General features: G+C 39.3%; 1 protein-coding gene across 1 annotated transcript in view; it reads right to left on the bottom strand.

Moving 5' to 3' along the window:
- Positions 1-26,491, bottom strand: part of ZNF532 (zinc finger protein 532) — a 38,846-nt gene that overhangs the window by 692 nt on the left and 11,663 nt on the right. Inside the window, 7 exon segments of the mRNA XM_010175853.2 lie at positions 2-321; positions 702-849; positions 2,322-2,434; positions 7,166-7,444; positions 10,725-10,887; positions 18,046-18,222; positions 21,180-21,361. Of these exon segments, the coding sequence (XP_010174155.1) occupies positions 2-321; positions 702-849; positions 2,322-2,434; positions 7,166-7,444; positions 10,725-10,887; positions 18,046-18,222; positions 21,180-21,361 (1,382 nt within the window).

Below are 26,491 nucleotides of genomic sequence, written 5' to 3'. Positions count from 1 at the left end.
ATTATCCTCCCCAGACCCATTCTGTTTTGATACTGGCTGAGGCTCCTTCAGCTTATGTACAATGAAGAGATGTCTGGAGAGGGACACGTGAGATGTGTAGCAGAGTCCACATTCCCTGCACTGGTACGAAGAGCCGTCGGATTTATGCTGAGGAATATGTTCATGAAACTGGAGAAGATTTTCTGTTGTAAAGCCACAAACAGCACACTTGTGAACTTTAAAAACATTTATCTTTAGCTTCTTCAATGGCTGAGTGATTGCACCTCGTGGCGGCCTGAACTCCAGTACAGGTTCTTCCAATTTACGCTTTGGACTAGGAACCTAAAAAAAAATAGCCATAAATGGTGTATCACGTAAGCAGAAACACACAGGTCTTCTCGTAACTATTTGTGACTTGCAAACTTCAAAAACTTTCCCTTGATAGATTCCAGTACAACTTTGATAAACACAATATTTGAAATTATACAAGCAAATATATGTGGCACATGTTGGAAAGCTAGGGGTTTTCTTTACTATAAATTGCACATAAAATTTGTTTTGGCAGAATTTGTTGCGGGAGCCTTTGAGACATTTTTTGGGCTCTACTTCACCGAAGATCAGACATGTATGGGATCAAAATACCTGCATCTATTTAACAATCCTGAATGTACGCCCACAAAAAATTCACTCACAGTGACTGAATGAATCTTCTACGTGATTACCTTTGTGTCTTCTTTTACTTCTCTTTCTTCCATATTGGTTGATTCAGTCATTTCTTTCACATCAGGGTCTTTAATGCCATGCATCAACTGAATATGTTTTTCCAACATCAACCGCTTGGTAAAAGTACGTCTTGAGTCTGGGCAGTGCCTACATAAACACAAAGCAGCCACGCACAGATTCACATGTTACACTTAACAAAAGTCATGGTATTCTGAAGAATATAAATAGGGTGAGTAAATAAATCCAGATGAGAGTACTATCTATTGAAGACAGCAACAATGTTTTTCCAATCAATAGCACAGGTAAGTATTGTAAGAAAATGAGCATAATTACAAAATAAAATTAGAAATGTCTGAGTACTTTATATTCAGAGCAAATGAGAAGTTCTCTGAAGATAATATCCAAAATAGTACAAAGTGTGAGTCAGAATAAAACCTGGGAGCATCTGAGTTTGTTTCTTGGACCTCTGCTAACATCACCACATTGGACATTCTATTAGACACTTTCTCAAGTTCTCCATAATTTAAATGTCATAGAGAAAGCAGTCACCTTCCACCTAGCTCCAAATGGCACCTAATTCTGCATTCAAATCCAAATACTTTATCTCCTTGGAACTGGTAATTCCTTCTCAGCTCCCTTTTCAACCTCAAACTAACCAGCAGAACAAACTTGTCTTTCACAATCTGAACCAACTGCATCACCTCCAAACCACTCGTGCTTTTGAGAAGCGTCTCTCTCCTGAGCTCCAATGTTGTAACATACGGTACAGGTGTTTGGGGGAGAGATGGCCAAACAAGAACTGCAGGGGAGAAGTTAAACTGTAATGCTCTCTTTCCAAGCCTCTCTCCTAAGATTTTAAACTTTTAAATGCTGTTGTTTCATTTAACTTTATAAAAAAAAAAAAAAAAAAAAAAAAAAAGAAGAAAAAAAGACAGTACTGTAGGCGTTGTGAAATGAAGAGAGAACCAGCATAAGCTTTCTGCTCGAAGGGTACGTACGCAAAAACCAGACACTTGCTCCTGGTCACATCCCAAGAGAAACAGTGTCGAGGCTCATGAGGGTGCAGTACACGTTAGGGGTACATCAGAAACAGTCTGACTGTTGCGTCAGGCAGCCCCGCCGCAGGGACACAGGAGATGACAAAGCACCTTTTTCGAACCCTGTGCTATGCACAGCACCTCAAGTTTCCACAGCACCGGGCCTCGTGCTTTTGTAATAAAGCAGAGATCGTACTACGGCAGAGAAGGGACTGTTCAGATGTCAGATTGGAAGAGTGGGTTGTATATTTAAGACACTACTGAAGACCAGGGTCAACACTCCAGAACCATCTACTGTGCAAATTTTCAGCTCAGTAACACTTCAGATTTGTTTGCCAGAGCCCCTGAAAGACAGCGGACTTTGTGAACATGCAGACATTTCTGTAGACAGCCTGCTATGTTTTATGCACGCAGGACAGCCTAGCCAGGTTGTCCTGTCTACGTACCTAAATACTTGAATTTATTTGAATGAACGTGAATGAATGGGACGCTGGCTTTCATACAATCAAGAAAATAAATTCAACTAACAATGTTTTTTGTTGGTTTATCCACTGTTTCTAAATAAATGAAAGTAGAACTTACGAGCACGTATAAACCTTCCTAATGCCTTTGTGCTTGATACGATTGTGACGACATAAACTATGGGATGAACTGAAAGATTTGTCACATTGTCGACATGGATGTTTCTTCATTTGCTTTAAAAAAAGAAGAAAAAGACATGAATTAGAAAAGCTCAGTAAAAGTAGTGCGTATGTCGAACCTTTTAATAATAGGAAAGAAACATCACTTACCAGTGCTTGGTACTGTATCATCAAGTGCACACCACCTCTACAGCCACACTGCAGAAGCCAGAGGACATGGACCTCTCGCGAAGCAGTGTGGCCAGCATGAGTTACAGACATCTATTACCAGTTGTAAACCATGTCACAGACTGTGGATGAAGAGATTCTCTTCCGCCAAAGAAGCACGGAAGATCACAGCATGGTGGGGGCTGGAAGGGACCCCTGGAGATCATCTAGTCCAACCCCCCTGCCAGAGCAGGTACATCTAGAGCAGCCCAAGAAATGGAAATATTCCCAGTCAGATTTCCTGCTTCCTTTCACAGGTAACCATATTGCTCAAGCTGTACCTGTGATTTTTGCTGTTTTGCCAGTAACAAGGAAATCAAAACATCTTGGAAATGAAATCCAAACAGTGACCAAACTAATCTAATTGAAGACCTTTCCGGATGACTTTTCCAGTTCACTTTTCAAACATCCAGTCAGGGCCAGGATCCCACAATTGTCATTCAGTATAATGATTCATGCCAGAATTAAAGTGTCCTGGGTCTGAAGAAGAAATGGATTTTATTGGAATCTCCCAAAAGAAATTCAGATTGTGTGGACCCAGATTTCAGGTGTTCTAGTCCGAGGGAGGGCTCACGCCTGCTAGTCAGGTACAAGTGAAGAAATGGAGTGTCACACAATCAGTCAAGTGTCTAGAGGGAAAACCACGTTCCTTGGACTGCTTTTTCCTGCTCTAGCAGCAATCACAGTTTTCCTTCATGGTGTCAGTAACATTCTTTTCATGCATTTATTGGAAAACTGAAAAAAAAACAAATCATGTAACTTTATTCTACTATTCCACATGAGGCCACTGAGCAGAAGACTTGGATCAATGCTTGAAATTGGACCCTTCTTGACTCCTCTGGAGAAGCCATCCAAGATCTGTTCCTGTGTTCCAATGCACTCAATAGCAAAGATTTTCTTCATAGAATCATGTAAAGGGTTTGGCTCACTCACTCTTACCTTCTGAGGAAGTGACAAATTTCTACACAATGGAGATGCACAGTAATCCACATGGACATTTTAGTACGACATGAGTCATTCTCTGGTGCCCAATATCAATCAATAATGATAATAAAAAAAAGAATTCTCAATCCTAACAAGCTCAAGTGATACTGAAAAATATCCATCTAGTGTTTGTGCTCTGAGTGCTGAACTTTATGCAGATGTTCCTGTTCTCCCTAACGGCTGCATTGCTCAGACAAGCCAGCGATCTGTAGAGATGATGTCATCACTGAAAATTATAATTTACTGCAAAGTTTGGAGTGAACGGTGGCAGGTTTGTACAAAAAGTGTTTGTTTGTACAAAAAGTGACGTCTGGAATGGCTAAAGAGTAAGAGCTGTTACAGTGTGACGAGAGACCTTTTGCTATCAAGATAGAAATCACACAGAGTGTGAGGGAAGGAAAGAAAAACAGTTTTGAAAGGTCATTCATGCAAATGTGAAGCAGCCTATTAGGAAACGTGATATGGTAATTTTATTGGGACTAGTCAACATAATGCTGTTAGAGGCGCAGTACTGTTCAACCCAGACTTCCGTTTCACATTTAAATGCCAATTAAAACAAAAGGAAATCAACATATTTCGCTCTTGAATTGTTAAAGCTGAAAACCTTACAGAGGACACACGGTGCATACTCATTAATGCTAATGCATTAATCAACACATTTTGCAGGCTGGTTTTGTAGCATGCTTATGACTGCAGTGCTCTGGGAAGAATTTATACAATAAAAGAAAATATAATGTGAAGTCATATTAGGGCTTCTTTCAAGAAAGAGCCCTGAACCCCGTTGTACAGACAAGCTCAACCAAGGCAGCCCATGTATCTGCTGAGGTCACTGCACAGTGCAGACACATCCAGCACTGAGAAAAGCAGCAGGAGGCCTGTGCTCAGCAGGACCCAGTCCCTCCCAGAGCAACAGGGGCACCAGCTGGGTAACCATCCACGGCACCACGCCCCTTCTAAATCCCTTGGGAAGATTCCAGCTAGAGACCCAAAGGGGATTTTGGATGCATTAGATTCTGCAATGGCAGCCAAACCCAAAAGAATTAGGTAATTAGGTGCAGCATCTTGTCTTTGCAGGAAGAAAGAGGATGTTCATTAGATGCACAGCAAGTCGGAATTGGTAAAGCAACTCCTGCCTAGAAAACATCTGTCCTTTCATAGAAATACACTGACACACAAGTCCTGGGAAGCTCAACATATGTCTACCTGGCTGAGCACAGACATATGCGATCCAGTTTCAAGCCAGGAGTTGTACAGACTTGTTAGAACCACCCTTTGTCTGGGCTAGTAACATTTATTATTTTTTTAAAACCAGCAATTTTAAGATCAGGCAGAGTCTCACAGCAAGATGGCTACACATTTTCCTAGCCTACAGCTGGCTTACCTTCAACCAGCTCAGGAAGGGGAAAAAGAAACTGTGAATCTGTCTGTCTGTCTGTGTAGGTATTTCCCAGTAAGGTCTGGAAACTGAAGAATCTGTCCAAATAAGATATAGATGGCAATATCTCTCCTCTCCTAAGAATACCTCTGAATAATCCAGCCTGGGATCAGCTAAGAAGGGTTACAGCTCCCGACCTTCACTCTGATCCTGCAAAAGCAGCAATTAGAAGTTTGAAACTCATTTTCTTCAAACACCTTACATGACAATGGACTTTGTGAATAGGTCACGAATTGCTTAATTAGAAGTTTTTAGCAAACATTCTCCATAGATCCTGTTAGAGCATTTAACCCACACCTATCTTTCTTAAGAAAAACTTGGTTATCTTATGCTCATTTCTAGTTTCACTTCAATAAACTGTATCCATTAAGTTTAGTTTTTGAATATAATAATTTTAAAAGCTAATAATTACTGAAAACTTTAAGAGGTCTGGAAGGAATGTAGCAACTGGTCTTTATCATCCATTTCTGAAAGACATGGAGTTGTATCTCTATTCATTTTTATATATATATATATATATATATATATATATGCGCCTCCTGTGTTACTTGAGGAACTGCTTGAACACGGATTACAAATAGCACGTAACTGTAAACAATGAAACAGGCCTTTAGGCCAGTATTTCAGTGCAACAATTATCTAGTATTTCATAATAAGGGCTGTTCTTGAGGTAACATTGCATATGCTTATTAAACATCAGAGACAGAGATATGTATTTAAAGCTAGTATTTAAGTATTTAGAAAGCATTATCAATGTGTTACTAACCTTATTTTACACACTTCTGCCACTTTGCTGTAGATGTGATGAGACTGGGTATCATTCCCTAGTTCACTCTGAAGTGACAGTTTATAGGGAGGCTGTGTTGTTTTGTTTTGAAGAATTTCATCCATGTAAAATGCATCTGATCTTAAACTTATTTCTGTTTGCCAGTAAAAGCACTGATGAGTTAACATTTGAACTGACAGGCAAAACAGAGTGGACCGACAGTTTACATGCTGCTAAAGAGACAAAGAAAATGTAACTGTGATTGTAAGAGTGTTACAAGATCAGACCCAAGTACTGGGCGCGTAGGCATGCTACAGGACCTGTAACACATCTTCTGTTACAGGCACTACCTAGCAGAAGTGTCAGGAATATACCTGCTAGGCTTGAAACTGAAGCAATTAACAGTCCCTCAGTGACTTCAACAGGCAGAAATGCAAAAATGCTCTTTTAAAGCAGCTGCAGAAACCAAATGGAGACCACATGATCTCAGGTGTTTGTCTACTTTTCATGCCCTCAAGCTGTAAAAGGAGAACCAGGTAAAAGAAAATGTAGTTCTGTGAATCATAATCCTTTGGTTTTGCGTGTTTTGTTCCAAGGGGGACTGGCAGTGTAGTTACAGGACCCTACAGCAGGAAGGCTGAAAGAATAGAGTGGGAGCTCCTGAAGGCAAGGAGACACCTCCTGTCAGTCAGGCTTGGGTGCTATTTGCTTGAAGTTGTCATAAGAAAATTAGAGATGACACTCAGTAGTCTGGTGTTTTCAACTTTTCCATAAAATGTTTATAAATAGAATAAAATAATTTGCACTGTTGCTTTAGAGAAAAGCACTGTAATTTGAATGGACACAGAAACCCCTGGAAATGTGCTGTCATTTATTACAGCGTATCGGCATCCTGAAACTACAGATTTTCACTCAGGATGATTCTTCTCCACTTGGACAAAATAAGTCTGTTATCCCTTCCAGTTCTGCTCTTTTTCTGCAGTGCAGCACAGTACATTAATTTAATTCCCTGCTTCCCAGCTGAGACTGTTTCCACTAGCACACAGCGAAGGACCAGAGAGAGAAGGAACTGAGAAGACAGAAAGGAAGAAATGAGAACCTGGATTAGATTAGATGACTTGGATGAAATACTGGAACATCTTTCACTCTTTCCATCTTGAAGAAATTTTGGTACTGGATGAACAAGCCTACAATTAAGTAAGAGGATGTGGATTTTCTCGGTAGAAGTAGGTAGAAAATTACAAAAACTAAGCAGCCAAAGAGAGAAAGATGAAACAGATACAAGAACAGAGAAGAATAACTATGGAACTTAAAGGAATTATTTGCAAAAACACAACTGAATTTGGAAAAAAAAATGACTTCACTTTTTTGTAAGTGAATATTATTCACTTACCTTTCCATGTTCTTTCCTCATGTGAGAGATGTAAACGTCTCTCTGAGTGAAAAGCCTATCACACTCCCAACATGTCCAGCCAGGATTGGCAACTTTTTTAGGCTCCGATTTCTTCATGGGAGAAGGAGACTTCTTCTCCAACTTTTCTGTTCCGTTGACAGATTTTGTGTCCTCTTTGTTGTGACTGGCTGAGTTCTGAGTTGTGGGTTTAGTACTGAGAGGCAGATTTATCCCCAGATTCGGTGGCCCCTCAACACTTTTCAAAGTTCCATGCATAGACTACAATAAAAGAGAAAACAAAAAAGTACAAAACTAACACAGATGTATACAGTTGTATTGACAACTCTCTGAATCAAAACTCTGCACTTACTTTTTTGTCATAGTATTATCAGATCACATTCTTAACTTAAGGAAACATGATTAAGTGAAGGCAAGGCCCAGCATAAAGAGAAACTCGCCAACACCACTAACAGACATCATCCGTAGCTAAAAAGAAGTTTTCATCAGTGGCTAGATATTTTAACCAAAAAAAAAAAAAAAAAAGACTTTTTAGGTTAAGTTTAAATTGCTGTTTAATAGGGAAGAAAAAAGTGCTCAAGAAGTACTTTCTGTTAAGTTTAATTTCTTGCTTTACTTACCTAACAGTTGAGTATCCTAATTTCAAACTATGTGACTAGAGATTTCCAAGAAGGAAAGGTTTTTACTGACAAATTTTGACTTGGTACACTGGTAACTAAGTCAAGAAAAGGCAACTCTGGAAAGATCAGGCAACTATATTGTTCAGGAATGCTGAGGCTGAGTTAAGCCCTGTCTTACTCCATGCTCAGGTCATGAGCACCCTAACTCAGGGCTACATTGCTAACGGTCCTTAAAAGCAAAGGCGTGAAGGGCTGATGGGGTCCCCAAGACCAGGGACAGCTAAGAGGTGTGTAACAAGCTGTTCTCAAGCACCCTGCAGCTCTTAGGTACTGAGGCTTCCTCACCGCTTTATTTCTAGACTTTAAGTAAACAACCAGTAAGAAGGGAAGAACTCTTCCACCTCTTCCTTCCCCAATTTCTAGAGCCAGTGTCATATGCTGGTGCAACAACTGAGCCTACCAAAAAGAGGACTAGCTCAGGAAGATCTGGGCTTCAGCTGTGTGTCTGAGCTTCACACATGAACATGGACACAACAGGAATGAGTCAGCACAGTTCCGGGACATCAAAGATGACTGCAGCCCAGAGTTAACATCCTATTGAACATGAAGCCTGCTATCAAGGTCTCTTTCACATCCCAAACATTACCTAGGGTAATCTCAGACACACAAAAAACATTCAATATGTTCTTGATTCTGAGAATATAAGAATACAAATCTGACACTCCAGTATAATACCTCATTATGAAGTTATTTTGTAAATCCTGTGGCTTTTGGGACCACCCGCTGGCTCTAAAGAAAATATCAACCTGATCTGTGGAACATCTTCTATTTAACAACTTTTAAAAGAAAAGCCACTAATTTTAAAAAAATCAAAATGTCATTAAAAAGCAAAGCACACAGGACCAAGTGACTGGCTCTAAGGACAAACTGAAGCTGTGCAGTGAAGGAGGAGGCTGCCGTCAGTATCCCATTGTACCAGGACAAGAAGAAAGAACCGCAGGGTAGGGGGGAAGGAGGTTCCTATACTTCCAGGCAACTGAAGATGATGTGCAGATTCCATCCCAGCATGTAAAACGTTAGTGCTCAATTTTCTAAATGTCTCTGAAATATAACACTTGAAATTTCTTATTTCAATTTCTTATTTGAAAGTAAACAAAGAGCATTAAAGTGTAACACGGAGTCACCGTGATCACAGTACTTCTCACCAGCAGAACTGGGAGTGCTGTACCTCCCGTCCAGCCCTTCACCGCCTGTTCTCACTGGCTGTTAGAAATTTTCTTGTAGCTAGCTGTTACGGGAAAACAAGACATACATTTGCCAACAAGACACACTCACATCTGCAGGAATTATTCTAGGCTACTTATTGTAGCTTTAAATAACCTCCTTCTGAGCTTCTTTCTATCCCTTTCTGTTCTGTTCTGTATTCACTGAGGTCTTCTCTGCCTTGATGGTTTATGGGCAATTACTTTTTGTGCAGCTGGGCTGAGCTGTGCCTTTGTCTGGCACTTGTCCTCTCCCCGAGTCCTTTTCTGTTTTCATCTATACCCTGTTACTGTTGTTTTTTCTTTTCATTCCCCCTAACTGAAGTCCAATTTATACTATTCTGCTGCTGTCCCTACTACTATACACATCCTAAATGTAGAAGCACTACCAATTCTGAGTAAAAGCAGTAATACTGTTACTCCACGTGTATATTCTAATCCTCTCATTTTGTTCTCAAAAGTGTCTGAATAACTTATAATGAAACATGCTAAAAAATACTAGGTGAGGTACAAATAGTGGCATGGGACACCAAAGCCAAAAGAGGACCATTTAAGGTATCTGGCATAAATGTAACATGATTCTTACAGTAAATATGAACTAGTTTAGAAACAAACAAAATATCCAGTCCTTGTATTTCTACATGTCTTCCCTATTTCCTCCTCAAGTTTAAGACTGGCTTTAAGACCAAATGTTTTTTCAAGACTTGCAATCTTGTTTTCAACACATCTTCAGAGATTTCTGAGGTTACAAGTGCCACTGTTGAGACTAAAATGCAAAATGATCGCTATAGCAGACCAGAAAGATGCCTGTTTTTCCACCACTCTGTACACAAATTTTACTAAGTCTGATGTGGCACTGCAAGGGAAACCCACTGAATTAAGTGCTACCACTCTGGACTGTAATACTGTGCAATGGTGTAGATGACTTCAACTGTTACCAGGCACCAGATCATGTTAATAAGGCCTAAGAAATCTCAGCACTGCTAACAGATTTGGTATACATAAAACAAGGTAACAGTAAACCACACAGCCAACAAATTATAGCCAGGGGACTGCTGATTCTTAATAACATGATTTGCAAGGATGACAGTAAATCTTCTTCAGTTATAAGGGTATTTTTGAGAAAATCCACTTCAAGCTTTTTTCAAAGCATGCATGTATTCATGTCCGTATGTGAACACACAACACAAATATCCTCTTCATCTATTCAAGAAACATACTGCTTCCTAACAGCGAGTTCTGAACATCAAAGGTTTGATTTTACAATGTACTAACAATTGAAATAATACTTAGAATACTGTAAATAAGGCTCAGTACTTATTAGGATCAGTCTAACTAACTTGACTAGATCCATTATTATTTTGATAAAATCACCTATTGAATGCAATGCACTGAGATATTATTCCTCATATACCAAAATCAATGTTCACATAGAAAAACTGTGTTAGTTATTACATCACAGATACACTGAAGACCATACAAAATATAACATTTTAACATTTAAGAACATTATTCACAGATTACTCTTTTGGAATTATTAACATCTCTCTCTTTCAGAAGTCTTCTCATTATTCTGTGCCTTTTTACAGTATTTTCTCACAGCATATATGGCATGACAAATGGTAACTATGAACGAAACAAGAGAAGATGCCTACACACCTTGATATGATCCATCATAAGCTGTTTCTGTGCATATAGAAGAGAACAGTCTGGACACTTGAAAACAGACACCTTCTGGTTTTCAATGTGCTGATCAAAGTGGCGATAGAGCAAAGGTTGTAGAGTAAACACAGTGTCACACATAGAGCATTTATATATTATTCTAAAAACAGAAGTACAATAAACAATGTCAGTCATGTTGGTGATCTATTTGCAAGAATCATGACGTTAACTTTTTTTCTCAGCAGAGAAAAGATCTGACATGTTTAAGCAATCATTTCACACTGCCCGAAAAAAGTTAATATTAAACTAATTCAAAACATCCTCCAATTTCAAAATATGGGAGCAGCAGAAAAAACAGAAAAATAGAAAGAAAAATAATTTAAAAGCGCAAACAAGAAGCCAGAAAACAACAGCATATGCCAGTTACATAAGTAACACCAACATCTGCTTAGGATACTCTGAAAGTTAAATTACTTCAGTTTCTGAACGCACTTAATAACTAAAGGACAATATTTCTGTTTCAGGATGCAAAGGCAGTATATTTTAAGGGAGTGACTGATCTGATCCTCATGGGTAATATACTTCAAGGTATATTTATTTTTGGCAGTGTATATGGCTTTGAACCTCCTGAATGCCAAGTCCAGGCCCTGTTAATGCTCTGAAGCTGGAACTCCACAGGATGGCATTACCCTGTTTGGCCATTACAAGCCTTTAAGAATCTGACTACCGAAGCAATGCAGATGTACCACCAAAACCACAACTTCCCCTCTCAGAGCGTATGTGACTTTTGAAATTAGCTACATGTACCTCCCATTCTGATAGGCAATATTCCATCAAAAATTTTAACAAAAGCTATTTATGTTTTAGTAGCTGTGTAACTGGCAAAGCAATGCATCTATTAATATAATTTCAAAAGTGCTTTAGATATAGATATACTAATTAACAAAGAACTAGGTAAGTACAGGACACTAAAAGCACAGTCCCTGAAAATGAATAAGATGGCAAAAAATCTGTATTACACAATCCTAAGAAAGTTATTAAACAATCTGAAAATATTTGTATTTTTAGCAGATCCTTGTCAAGTGTCTGTGCAAGAGACAAAAAACAGTGAAATGAGAAACATAATCCTCTGATCTAAATGTTGCAACAACCACTACATGACAATCGTCTGAAGCTTGTTTCATTCCGCTGATTGTTTTATAATTAAAAGTATAGTTTAATTGCATTCTAGGTAATGATTTTCTTGATACTTTGCTTGTTTCTTTTGCTTATCCATATGTTTGATTGTATCAAGAATGATTTGCCTGGCAACTAAAGGTGAGTCACAATGTTAGCCATTCAAACTGCAACCCTTTAATGTAGCAAATAGTAAGTAATTCTCTAATTTCAGAAACTTCACACTTTTTTTTTTTTTAACTTGGAAAATGAATGAAAGAAAACGACATGTGAAAGAAAAGTAACAAAGAAATTTGCCACAGATCATCAGATGAGAGAGAAATCCAATCGGTCAGCCACCAGTAGTGGCGGCACTTCAGAAAAGGTTGGGCTAAAATAAAAGAAACCCAACAAGAGGTGCTGGGCATGACAGGTGCTTTCTCTGCGAAAAGCAGCCTTCCTAACCCCGTCCATTAGAGGTTGACCTCTGGCCTAAAGAATGACTCTTCATTTAAACTACCCCCCAACAAATCCTGCCTGCTAAAACGATGAATTATCTGATTATGAGCATAAATGTTCCAAATCCTTTCTATATCCCTCTAAGCAACTGTCATCAATGGTACGTTGCTCAAGAGCTCTAAGGACCACTCTGCACTGTGTTCTGACATGACAAGAACAGGGACATTGCTTCAACGTCCAAGCCATTCACTGAATCCAAACATTTGAAATAATGAAAAATAGTACACTTCATCATATTAATTGTGAAAAAATATTATTTTTGTGGTATATCAAGTGGTCCCAGTTTCTTACAGAGGCTAAGATAAATGTATTTATTCACACAGCATCCTCTGACAACCTACATACATCACACTGCCTTCTGTGGTGAACCCTCTGCATGGGACAACACAGCAGAAGGTACAGCCACAAGCTTCACCTACTGAGCACAGAGTACTAAGAAATGGGAGCCCCTTCGCATCCTCTGGTCCCCAACACTGCTGTCCATTAAAGCTTCTTAAACTTTATTCAAGTATTTCAGTTTGTCACATCATTACTGATCTACACCCCTTCAGAATCCCAACTTCTTGGATAATTCCTGTATGAAAGGTATTAAAGAGCTTGCCAGCAATAGGAAATGCTTATTGATAATAATTGGTAAGAAAGAAACACCAGGTTCCTCAAACGCAGTTTTGCATCATGTACCTCACATCAATATAAACCCACGTAACTTACTAATTAGTTTTAACTGAGATCTTAAGAAACAACTTCTGGGGAAAAAAGTCAATGGATCACTGTCCCAGTAGGTCAGCTGAATCAAGCACAGGCAGAAACAGAGATGAACCTTCTCCAGGCACAGTGCTATCACTGTTTAAGGGTAGAAAGCGCCAAGGATTCCCGACGCTTAGGATCATTTCCCTTGGCCACAGCACACAGAGCTACCCAGCACCTAAGCACGCGTCACCACCTTGGTCCCGTCCCAGCAGAGCAGCTGGAGAGAACTGAAAGCAGTGATTCACTGTCAGCCCTCTTCACTCCATCCCAGGAAAAAATCCAGAATTTTCTCAGGAAAATACTTGCTCTAGCTCTGTAGTGAACGTGCTTGTCATGTCACAAGCTAGAGCTGGTACTAACCACACACATTCCCTCAGCCTGGGGCACCACGTATTTTCTTTCTGTCCCTTATGTCCTGTCTCTTTTAACACTCTCCTGCATCTCCATCAGCAACTTTGTCCAGAAGTCAGGAAGGTTCAAGCATGATCACTGTCTAAGCACGCAAACAAGCCAAGGCACAAGACTGTATCCCAGCCTTGTCCCTGGCAGGGTGACTGTCACCCTCCTGGTTCCCAGGCCACTGCTATCATCCAGAACCCCAGCATTTTGGTGCTTGCTGCAAAGCAGTCAATCCCATGACTAGATGCTAAAGAGAGATAAGTGAAGTTATATTGTTCCAAGTTAGCAAGATGTAAATAAAGACTAGAAGAATTAAAAGTAATTCTCTAATTATTTAATGATTTATATTTCTATTAAAACCGTATCTTGCAAATAAAATTAGACAGGAGAAATAAGAAAACCTGCTTTATCATCTATGCTGGAACGAGACAGTGATCTCAGCTGGAATGATTTCAGATCTGTTGTATATAAATTTATCATCGCAGGGTTACATAATTTAATCAAATAAACTATGATCTACTACATGCTTCGGATTCTTATTGTATCTAAAGTAAGGAACACAAGAGTACCGAACTGCTAAGGTTGGAAGGTAGCTCTTGTGGTCACCTAGTCCAAGTGCTGCTCAAGCAGGGTCAGCCAGATCAGTCTGCCCAGGACCATGTCCAGTTGGGTTTGGAATGTCTCCATAGGTTGAGACTCCAGCACCTCTGGGCAGCTTGTTCCAGTGCTGGACCACCCTCACAGAAAAAAAGTGACTCGTGTTCAAGTGGAATTTCACATGTTTCAGTTTGTGTCCACTGCCTCTTGTCCTGTCTGTGGGCACCACGGAGAAGAGTCTGGCTCCCTCACCTTCATCCCTTCCCATCAAGTATTTATCCACATCGATAAGGTCCTCCTGAGCCTTCAATCCAGGCTGAACAGTGCCAGCTCCCTCAGCCTCTCCTCACACGAGAGATGCTCCAGTCCCTTACTCATCTCCGTGTCCCTCTGCTCCAGTATGTCCATCTCTCTTGCACTGGGACCCAGCTCTGCCCCAGCAGAGCTGAGCAGAGGGACACAAGAACTATCTGGTGGAGACCCAGATTTCTGACAGATCTCTGCAGAAAGACTGTACTCAGTTAAATTCATATCAACACACCTAATAGTGTGAGTTACAACTACACCCACTTCTTTCAGTCACATTCAAAAGCATGATTTTCAACCCTAAACACATGCAGCTGAGTATGTTGGTTTGTTTTATAACCAAAGTAGTCAGTGTTTAAAACATAACAGCTTAAAACCCTGTTCAAAGCTTAAAGGCAGCTATGCTTAGTCAGGACATAATTTACAACCACCTCAATTCAACGAGACACTTGTGTAAGGCAGGCAGTTCACCTGCAATCACACCTCCAGTAACTGCTGCTGCCCCACGGCACACGCCAGAACAGCCGTGGTACACGCACTTTTTACTTCAAAAATCCAGTTAACAAAGTCACATATTATCTCAGAATAAATACAGATATTATGTCACAGAAAAAGACTTTCATCTCACATGAAAGATGTTTAGCACTTTGAAAGCTTCTGCACCAGAGTATGGCATTTCTCCTTCCCAGAATTTTTTTCTCTAAAAAAATGGTACTTGTGGGATAATATATTCTGTAGCAATAGTACAGTATATATCCATAATCCGGCTTGATAAACAAGAATTTCTCCAATAACCAAAAAGAGATCAGCCATAAAAAATATGCTAGTGCCATTCCTATGAAGTTACACTGTTTACTGAAAAAAGAAAATCACATATAAGCTTTGGTTTCCCATAAAAACCATGTAGCATCTTAGGTAGGCTACAGGACAGAGCTTCATAAAGTTGAAAGACAAGACAGCCATCCATTTTCCTATATTAAAATAATCTCATTTCATCCCACTGAGAATCACTGCACATAAACTCCATTTTTCAAAGACCAAATAGTTTACTGTATCTGTTCTGAACAACCATTTGTAATGTAATTGTAAATCATGCAGTTCCAGTAAATGCCAGAGGCACACAGCCATCTACCCAGCAAGCCCAATTCCTATAAGCAAAAATGTGTGAGCCAGGGAAGAGCCCCTCAGGGTCAGCCCGGTCTCAGCCCACTCATGGGACAGGAGTGAGGAATCCTCCCCAGCCACCTGATGCACCAACACGCCAGGCCTTGGTTCGGCCCTGTACAAAGAGGAGAGGGTCTCTCTTCACAAGGAGCCACGTGGAGAAGCCAAGGGGCAGCAGGCACAAGTTGCACCAGGAGAGGTTTCATCTTGATAGAAGAAAGAGACTTTTTACAGTGAGAACAACCATTCACTGGAACAACCTCCCCAGGGATGTGGTGGAATCCCCATCACTGGAGGCTTTCAAGATGCAGTTGGACAGGTGCTAGATCATCTCATCTCATCTCATCTCATCTCATCTCATCTCATCTCATCTCATCTCATCTCATCTCACCTCACCTCACCTCACCTCACCTCACCATCTCCCCTTCCCACTGGCTGGACCTGATGATCTTTCAAGGTCACTCCCAACCTGAGCTGTTCTGTGATTTTAACTCAGAACGTTAATTCAGATAAACCAGAATTTGAGCAAAGACACCAACATTTGATGCCAACTCGACCAAGATATGTGTGAAATATCCTCAGAAAGCAACTAATTTAAACAATAAAAACATTTCCTTTTCAAATTGCTGCTGAGTAGCAGAAATACATGTAGTTAATTCTGAGGAAAACCACAAATCCTGATAGCTTGAAATAGACCTTATTAAATGGCCAAACAGCAGTCAATGTGAGCATCTTGAGTGCTGGTGGCAAGCAAAGAACTCCACACACTGCGAAGACTGGGAAAATCCTACTAGTCACTCTGCATGCATTTAAGACAGTATCTTGATTAAAAATAGCAAATTTAAAGAAAACACCACTTCCTAAGAGGAGCACTCAACTATGAGTTCTATTATTTATTACAATATGATAGTATTTATAAAATTATATTTTAGTTTTTTATAGTCAAAATAAATTAATAAAAGAATACAATTATAAGCACATCTACATGGAAAGAAAACTAATGCAAAATACTTAATTCATGAAGTTGATCAGAAACAGTTCAGCAGATCCAAGCACAATTCAAGAAATCTTCTGCACTTTTCATATGTGAAGTATCTTTAAAAAATGGTGATCTTAATCTTTTGGTTTTCTCTAAGGAAAATTATGGGAATCTGAAACAAGTTTTAGATTAAATGTTGTTATTTCAAATGCTCTCACTGAAGATACAATCCTGAATTAAAAGGTTATCATTTGTCACTGGGTGCAAATGTCTTAATTTGCTATCAGACACAGCAAGTTTGTTGCCATTTTGCTTTAGTGTAGGTTTAAACACCCGAATGAATAAATCTCCTGTTGGTACATTAGAGGAAACAGTGATAAACCAAATCCTTCTGAAATCTGGTTATTACATTACATGGTACCTTGTTTCTCTCATCTGCCTTCTATTCTCTTGAGTCTGCAAGTTGTTAAAATGTACTAGTGTGCTCTGCACGCTCCAGAGAAACAACATGGAGTTCAGGACTTGAATATTTACTCTCAATACTGCACTCTACCAAGAGAGAGTAATGTTCTATAAATGCATCTGTTTTGATTTGGAGGGACAAGGCTGGAAAAGGTTTAGAGGCTGGCACCTCTCACTTAACAACACCCTGGACTTGGTCCCCTTGAGACATGGCCACCTTAGGGAAGCAAAAACCTAGCTCACCACTCCCCAAACCTACGGCTTTCATGAAGAACAATCTAGCAGACAGGAACAGGAAAACAGAACCTGCAGGAAAAACAGTGCCCAACAAGCAGGCAGCTGCCTGACCAAAAGAACAGGGGACCACAAGCGGCAGTAGCACGTATGAATCACCCATGGTCAGCCCAGAGACGACAACCATCTCCCACAAGCACACACCCTGACCCCTGCGAGCTGATGGCACTGAAAGAACCAATTCTCCAAATTCACCCAGATGACTACCCGTGAGCATCTAATAGGAAAGAAAAAACAACAACCCAAACAAAAAAAAACCAACCCACAAACTCCTCCCCACCTTTTCAACCAGATGTTATGAAAATCACTGCATAAGCCCTGATGAGTCTCAGCAGTTCTTTTTGGAATCACAATATCTTAATTCACAGTAAAAATGCAGATGAGCTAAGATTAAAAAATGAGTAACACACTAGCTGCCTGTCTGAACAATTTTTGTGATTACTGTATGAGTCTCCGGTAGCACACAGTGTTTAAAGAACTGCTATTGCTATGTGCACGGAAATTTAACCTTCGCCAAATAAATTGCCAGCTAAAAACTCATGAAAACATTACACAAACTCCACATGTTACCAACAGGATGACAAACTGCTGGTTGTACAGTATGTGACTTTTAAGATTCCAAGCACAGGACAGAAGCAATTTCACAAGTTATTAAAATGTAGGCAAGTGCAGTAGAAGATTAATTTTGCTTACTTTGGTTCGCCTATCTTGATACCCGGGTGTTGTGTATAGGCATGGGAGTGTGTGCTGGGAGCAGATTTAAATGCCATGGGACAGATAGGACACTTGTAAAAGACTTCACAGTGAGAACCTTGAATATGAGACTTGAGTGCCGCCACATCAGAGTATACAACATTGCAATGCACGCAGCTGCAAAAAGAGTGGAAAAGAGTCAGTTCAGCCTCGCCCAAAGCAGTACTGAAAGAAAAGGAATCAACACTGATTTTCAAGCAAGGGAAGAGATAAACATATATATATATATATACACACAACTGGATAAAACTATGTTATTCTGTCAATTTAAACAACCCAGTAAGAATCAACATAAACAGAGATGTGCACATCAGTAGGTAAGAAAAAAGAAATTTCCCAAATTTAATTTGAAAATCTAAGAGCTACAAAGTCAGAATTTGTTTTTATGGCATTATAACAAAACAGACAGAAGAGTCGACAGAGGCTTATTCTATTGATTGTAAAGAATGCTTAAATCCTCTGCAAATTTGTAAAGAGATTTTACAAAACGCATTTTATTACATGCAGTGGATTGTACAAAGTACGCCACAGCAATTTAGAAACTACCACCAGAATGGAAAACCAGTAAGAAAAACATTTCCAGCATTTCCCTTGCTTAGATTTAATGAAGACATACTGGTAATGATTTTTCTGTACATGTAATCAAATCAGTGCTTGGATTTAAAAACAAAGCAACAAAAAGAGTAATTTAAACTCAGGACAACTAAACCAAATCTCTACAATCAGATCAGTCTATCAGATTGGAATTCTGAAAATATTTTTCAAAAACATACTTCTGCAGTGTCGAAAATTTGTGACCTTTCCGCATCTATTCTAAAAGGAAATGATCAAAAAAATTGAATTAATATTAGTACAGAAGAATTTCTATACGCAATGGTCCTTTTTAGTGCCCTACATCTCCAGTACTACATGCTACCAAATAAGTCCAAGAACATACTGCAATTAGCAATTACAAAATAACCTGTCAAATTAACACAGTTCTTATTGACTAGTATTTTGCAGTTAAGAGTTTTACAATTTAAACACAGAAGGCCTCTACCTTCCAAAATCTTAATTTTGACATCTAACATGGTAGTATGATTGCTGTCATATAAATGTCAAATGGTTTTTTGATACTGTTTTAATGCCCTAATGATAGCAATTAAGCAGGAAATAGTTACACATTGCATTCAAGAATCTCGTTTTCCTTTAAAAATGTACCACCTTTGAATTTTATGAAATGTTATCGTTTCTGTTCTGAGCACTTAATTTACATTCTGAATACTAAGTTTATCTCCACCTAGTCTGTGCTTACCAATGCATCTTCTAAAGGTAAAGGGTCCTTGTCTTGTTTGGGTCTGTTAAGATCTTCTCTTCTTAGAGAGGTGAACATTTCTTCACAGCGGTACAAAGCATGATCCTCTCATTGACAGATCTACCCCTAAGGTGTCACCCCAAGAGAGCTAGGCTGCATCTCTTGCCTCCCCATCCCATCCTGTCTGGACTTCAGTGATGCAACATAATAAATGATCCTCAGCATCCACCACTGTATATTAAAACAGTTCTTAAGGACCGAGCCTTCCTTTCTTAGACTGCTGTAACAGCTTTGTTGTTTTCCACCTGGAAGGATGCAATTAAACTTAAGGTTGAAATTTTCAGCTGATTTAGTTCAGATAACTAGCCTAAATCACTGAAATCCAACTGAACTCCCTCATGGAGGTCCTTTGGAAAGGGGAAAGGCAAGACAGGTTACGCTGTTCCCCAAGTGAATGTACCATGGTGATAAGGAGATGCTGAGGAGAAAGAAGACATTAACTTTCCCAGATACTGCTTTTCTTTGCCTAAGTATTTTTGGTTTAGTCTCACCATATACAGTAATTCTGACTTAGTGTGGTATGAGATGTTTATAATGCATGTTGAAAAGTTAGTAACTTTAGATTCACAGTGAAGGATTTACGAGCCTTCTGGTGTCACTGGTGCAGGTCAGGAGTCCCTGAAGATGATTCTGTGTACAAACCCAAGAGACACAGACTAGAGGGAAGGAAAGCAGAGGGGAGGTAGCAAATGTAAGGAATGTAGGAGAAGACAGGCTACTGCTTGGGATAAAAGAGAAGAACCCAAAGAAACGCAAAGAGCCGAGAGCTGTGTCAGGCCATGGATTCAATCTGAAAACAGATTGCCACAGCAGTTGGTTTGATGCAGTAAAAACGCTTTTGTCCCTCAGTGGAAGATGGCACAGCCATCCTAGTACACAAACTTGTGGCACCTCAAGGCGGAGAAGCTGCCTACCAGTATGGTTTTAAATCACCCTTCCCCAGTCAGACAGGATGAAGCAGAAATGTTTTAGGAGTGCTGAGCATAGCTCAGCTGTACGGGTTGCTCTTCTGATCTCTTGCTGTGCTGTCTGCCATTCAGTGCGAGTAAAATTCTAAGATAAAACAATTTTTCAAGCCTTTCAAAACTTAACATTTCCATGAAATGCCTCTGATCCCCATTTTCTCAGTGAGTTGCCATTGCAGGGGAATGTAAGAATAAAAGGGAAACTGAAGGGAAACAAAGAAGAACCAAAAGACCAGGCTGTTTGAATGAGAAAGGTAATTTTCAAGCGATGTAAAGCTGAGGAATCTTGACTTCCCACAGAAAAGAGAGCAGCCAGATAGGTGCAGTATGTCCATCAGCATCTCGACAATAAATTCTGTCAGTAAATACTGAAAATGACTGTTCTACCAAAGAGAACAATCTGAAATTCAATGTTTTGAAAAACCTCAAAAGGTTTTTTTAACAACCCGAAATTAAGAAAATACATCTGAATTCTCTAGATCTTATAAAGTCTGAAGTCCTGAATTTGACATTTTATGGTTGGATGAGATTAGCTAATATTTTGATTTAATAACATACAAAAGCAGATGCCCAAAACAAAGCAGAATCCTAATGCAGCATTTACTCCAAAATTTGTAGTACTAATAGCACTGCTGCCACAAAAATCTTAAACCCATTAAGCAGTATTCCACAAACAATGCTTATGAAAATGGAAAATTACTTTTAAAAGCATAAGGTATACATAAATTGACAACAAAAGTAATCATTATACTGACCGAAAACCAACTCTTCGGGTATAATGCAGGCAGTTCTTAGTGACATGAGTCTGGAAGTGGACAGATCTGCAGATTGCTCCACATTCAGGACACGTGTATGGAGATTTATGCTGATGGATTCTCTGGTGTGATGCAAAACTGCACTGGTTAGGAAGCAGCATCTGGCAGATATTGCATGTCTTCTAAACGATAAACCAAAATAGATGAAACAAAAGGTTTGGTTCAGCTATATACATAACGTCTTGTGTCAAACACTGTAATATATCAAATAAAAGGTTAAATGTTATGACTGTGATGTGAACCAAAAGTAGGCAAGTAGTAAATGCAGGCCCTACTGACAAATCTTGTAGGGCAGAGCTGGCAGATATTGGCAACCAGACACAGGGCCTCTGGGCCTTCTGCCACAACAAAGCTCTTTCATACACCACCAACCACAGGAGATGCATGTTGATTTATGTAAATTTTATTTAGGTGCCTCACGAGGTCACCTTAATGGTGCAAGGGGCCTAAGTCCAACCTGAGAATCAAACCCTATAGCTTTAACTCAGTGCACCACATAAAGCTAAAAAACCCCAAACCACCAAAAATATACTATCTTCACTTTCTTTGATCCTTGTTCCTGATGAATTCTTATGATAATATCCATAATAGAAACAAAATGGAATATTATCAGGCAGAAGGTACACAAATAATTTCAAAATATGTTTCTCAGGCTAGAACACATCATCTGCATTATATCAACATATTGAGCATCTGAGTAAAAACTAGAGATATATAAAATATTTACAAAGCTCTTCTTTGCAGGGCAATCTTTCTACATGCAGGTGTAACTTACTAAACTCATTCTTTCCCTGTGTTCTGCTACACAAAAATAATAATTAAAAAAAATCTTCAACTACATCTTGACCATGTGCCAAATCAGAAACACTGAAATTCCTTGGGTGCTTTGTGCCATTTTGGGGATGAAATGCAAATAGTGCAAACCAGCTGTAAGCAGGCTTCACTTCTGCTCACAGTTGCCTTCCATCACTGGAGGGCACAAAGAACCAGACTTGTAAAAGCACTGCAGAAAATGTTTCATTTACAATAACACATCTCTAAAATGTCTGAGCAGAGAGCTGACATCCCGCATGGAGTTATGCTTCTGGGTAACTCTGACCATGGAAGCTGCTTCACTGACTTCAACAGAAACACTCATGGTTTCAAAGTCAAGCACAAATGCAAGTCTTTGCAGAACTTTAACTCAACTTCACTTCATAAGACACTGCTTTGTAAGGCTTTTCAAACTCTTATTTCTTATGACTTGACATCTGTGACTCTCAGCAGTGACTTACGAAGATTTAAAAACAAAACCAAGACTCCATTACGACATGGGTACTTTTTTAACATGGGATTTGCGTATTTTTAGATACATTATCTGTAAGAGTCTTGCAGATGTATACAGTGGTGTATACTTTTTGCGAGAATACAGAAAAAGATCTCTAGAGCTGCATCATAAATTATTTACTAACCTATGTATGAAAAAATCCTGCAATAAATAACAAGAAATAATCCTTTTCCTCATGGTAAAACATTCTTACTAAAAGACAGGTGCTTCACAAAAAGTCACCTCGTCCTTCCAACTTAGGCAACTCTCCTTTAAATATCTTAAAAAACACTAAGATCCAGATCATGTAATAGTAGAATCAAAGCTACCATTCTAGAAGAAATAGTGCTGTGTTACAAAGATCTTTCATAGGATTCTAACTTACTACTACTGGCAACTATGCCAGTAAAAAAAATAACCTGTTCCCATTTAATCTACAGGAGACAGACACTAACTCCATAGATGGAAGGAAAAAGCCTTTACAGTCACTGCAAAAAAGGATTTTTTCCTAATAAACACTGTTTAATATCAAGGTCTAAAGCAAATTCTTAATCGCCTTCGCATTTTTACATTACTGATATTCTAAGCACAAGTATATTTTTGTATTACAATCTGTACAATCAATTTTTATTCTTTTTCCAAAATAGCTTATCTAAATGCTTTTTTTGTGGGTGCATGCAAATATTTTCTTTTCTTAAAACAGTAATTTTAAGCAGAAATGTTAACACGCAATTCACACATAGAGAAGCAAGAAGTGTATTTTCATATGGTTCACTTCTAATGTTTACTTTGTGAACATAGGTGGCCAGGTACGTCTGGACACAGTCTCCATCCAAACACGGCTCTCAAATGTCCTCAGGACAGCAAGATGGCAAAATGCAAAACATTAAAATAAAGGAAGTTAAGCAAAGAAAATTGACCATTACTCAAATTCAGTTTCACTATCAGCACTACTGGCAGCCTAACAGATGAGCAGATGGCATGGAAACATTTACCACCCTCACGAAAGGCTTTGCCTGAGGTGAGTTATCTGCAGGGATTTGGAACTGTCACCCTGATTAGAGCCTCTGAGGCACAGTGACTCTGAAACTGTGTTCAGACATATATAAATATTCCCTTTGAAATACCAAGTGTTCGTCCTCAACTGACCAAACAGCCCTGGCTGGGACCACCAACTCACACCCTCAACACTGCACAGAACTGGTTTGGGGTGTAACTTTGCCTTCAGCTCAGGCTTAAAGGCAAAATCCTGACTAACCGAAACTCCACTTGAAACGTGCTTGCCACGTTTACTTGGCTTCTGAAACATTCCTAAAGTCTAAGAATCTTTGGCCATTTATGTATTAATAAGCAGCAATATAATACTGGAGAATCTGGAGTATTATTTGATTACCAAAGAAAACAGCAAAACAGAACTTCTTACTCCAATAATGGAAAGAGATGGGGTTTCCATAGTCCTTCCCAAGCCCTTTGCCTGCAGCACTACCAGAGGCACCCGTGAGGCCACGGCCACAGAAGACGCACACGACACCGCAGCCCCAGCCGTGGGGGTCTCTCCCCGACTTTGCAACAAGCAGCCTGCAAGATTCACCTCTAACGCCAGTAACTCGGACTGACACAAACTGCCAATAACGCTATTTAAGGCCAGTGGTTTGCTATTCTGATGAGTACAGTAAGATGTTTAATTGTAACCCATTACAGTAGAACAAGAAGAACCTACTGTGAAATTCTGAAATTCAGCATGTTTGCTTACCATTTTATTTTGGGCTTAAGGTGGCATTAACTTCCAGTTCTTTCATTCCAACCCATACCAAAATAAAACACAGTTTGTGAAAATCATCACCTGCCTGCATTTAAAGTCAAAGTTTCAGAAAAAAAGGGTTAGAAGAAAAAATGGTGGAGGTGGAAAATAAAGATACACAAGAACTACGAGTATGAAGGGAAATGAGCTATGTAGCTTCTATGGGAGCTATACACTTAAATCTGTAAATAAGATTAACATCAACTAGCTCAGGTTTGCTACTTTTTCTCCCCCCGCCCCAGTAAGCAGATGAGGGTTTCATTCAGCCAGGAAACCTCTCAGTGAGTGGTCCTATTCCCTTTAACAGGATTATTAATGGAAGAAAAATATTACAGAAATGTAACAATTTTATAGGGAACATCTTTTAATTGCTAGGGTTGTTTTTAATTTAGGGTTGTTTATTTTAGAAGAAATAGATTCTATTTTTATAACAGGAGTTTAAGAAGAACAAGAAATAACAGCTACTTACTGCTTAGATTCATTGAAAACATAAAACAATATACAATTGTAATTTCAAGAGAAATTAGGTGGGCACTAGAAAAAATGGTAGGTTGCAATTAAGAACTTTTTTCCTATTATTTGTTTGCAAAATCCAAATAATTATTTTTATTCTTTCTTCCTTCCTTCCAAAGCTAAAATATCAATTTTATCTAACTTTCCTGTCTCCTTCCCACCAAGATAATGGTAGTTTACAACAAAAAGCCAGGGCCAAGCACTACGAAGGAAAACAGAAGGCAGAGTATTTATTGTCCAACCTTTTCAAGGTGTAACATATAATGAGAAAGTGCTAAAGTGTCTATTAATAAATGTCTTTCTTCAGCAAACACCACCCTCGCAGCACTGCCTGGGACAAGCCCGGTGAGCAGGTACTAAGGCCTCGTTCATACATCAGCTCTTACGTCAGAGCAGCTTTTCAACAACGCTGTCCTCCGAACCTTCATGAGCTTTCCTCCCTCAGCAACAGGATCTGCGCACCCACTCTGACCCTTCCACCTAGCTGAAGTTATGACATTCTATGAAGATCTCAGTTGCCTTCCTGTAGTAAATCACCCGGGTAAACAAACAGTACCTAACAGGACACGCACAGACAGCAAACCTGGCAGCAACAGGGCAAAAGCACCAGGCAGAGGTAGCAGGAAAGGGCAAAAGGTGTTTCTACAAATCTTTAGTTTACCTGTCCGTACAAAAAAAGGCCCCCACAGAAAGCAAGTACATCACTTTTTTTGTTCTTCTCTATTTTTTTTTTTATTTTATCCTTACCTCATCCTCCCAACCTATTCTCAGTACATTTGTCTGTCTTTCATCCACTTGCTTTATTTTGGTGCCTTCTGAATTGCTTGATTTTAAGTACCAAGATCAACAGGGTTTTCACAAGGACTACTGGATCTTATCATACCAAATAAATGATGGATCTAGTATGGAAAAAAAGATAAATCTGACACCAATAAGCACTAGCAAAGGAGTTAGCTAAAAAACAAGTACAGAGTATTAAGTAACTCAAGAGCTGGTGCAGACCAGACTCATGGTCAGCCACGAGAAACTGTTCAAATCTAAGGACGGAACACATTCTGCTGACTTCTTTCTGACAAAAAGCTTAAATAAACTCACTTGAGGTAGGCACGTCTGTAGTATCTTACAAACAGAAATTCATTTACGTGGCACCTCACTGTGAATCCAGGTAATTTCAGCCTAAGTCAACTAGCCAGTTAGTAAAGTAGGAGCTGAAGCAGAGCCACGCAATCCATAAAGTCAAGATTACTTCCACATTCAAATCTTTTTACGTTACTACCTGTAGTGGTGGGTGCAGTGTAACTGCTTCATGGCCATGGAACAGGTCCTAAGTTTACTAAACAGACTCTGACAGGAACTTCCCCGTGCTTCTATGACGAGTGGATTTTTTCCTAACTGCAGGATTTAGAAACCTTTATTCTGTACACTGCTGTACAACTCCCAGGAATATTCCTGTCTTGATCAGTCTGAGCCTGTTTGCAGGCTTTTGGCTTCCCACAGAAAGAAGCTGCAACTCCAAGCTCAACTGAATGCTTTGAAACATCCCAGAATCCCTTTTAATTGGCACGCCCCAATAGAAATCCAACTATATAATTTAATTAACAACCTTAACTCTTATTATAAAATACATCGCAC

The sequence above is a fragment of the Antrostomus carolinensis genome, unplaced genomic scaffold (assembly GCF_000700745.2).
Source record: "Antrostomus carolinensis isolate BGI_N321 unplaced genomic scaffold, ASM70074v2 scaffold14769, whole genome shotgun sequence".
Taxonomy (NCBI): domain Eukaryota; kingdom Metazoa; phylum Chordata; class Aves; order Caprimulgiformes; family Caprimulgidae; genus Antrostomus; species Antrostomus carolinensis.
Note: the sequence above shows the minus strand (reverse complement) of the source record. Positions and strands in the feature narration are given on the sequence as shown.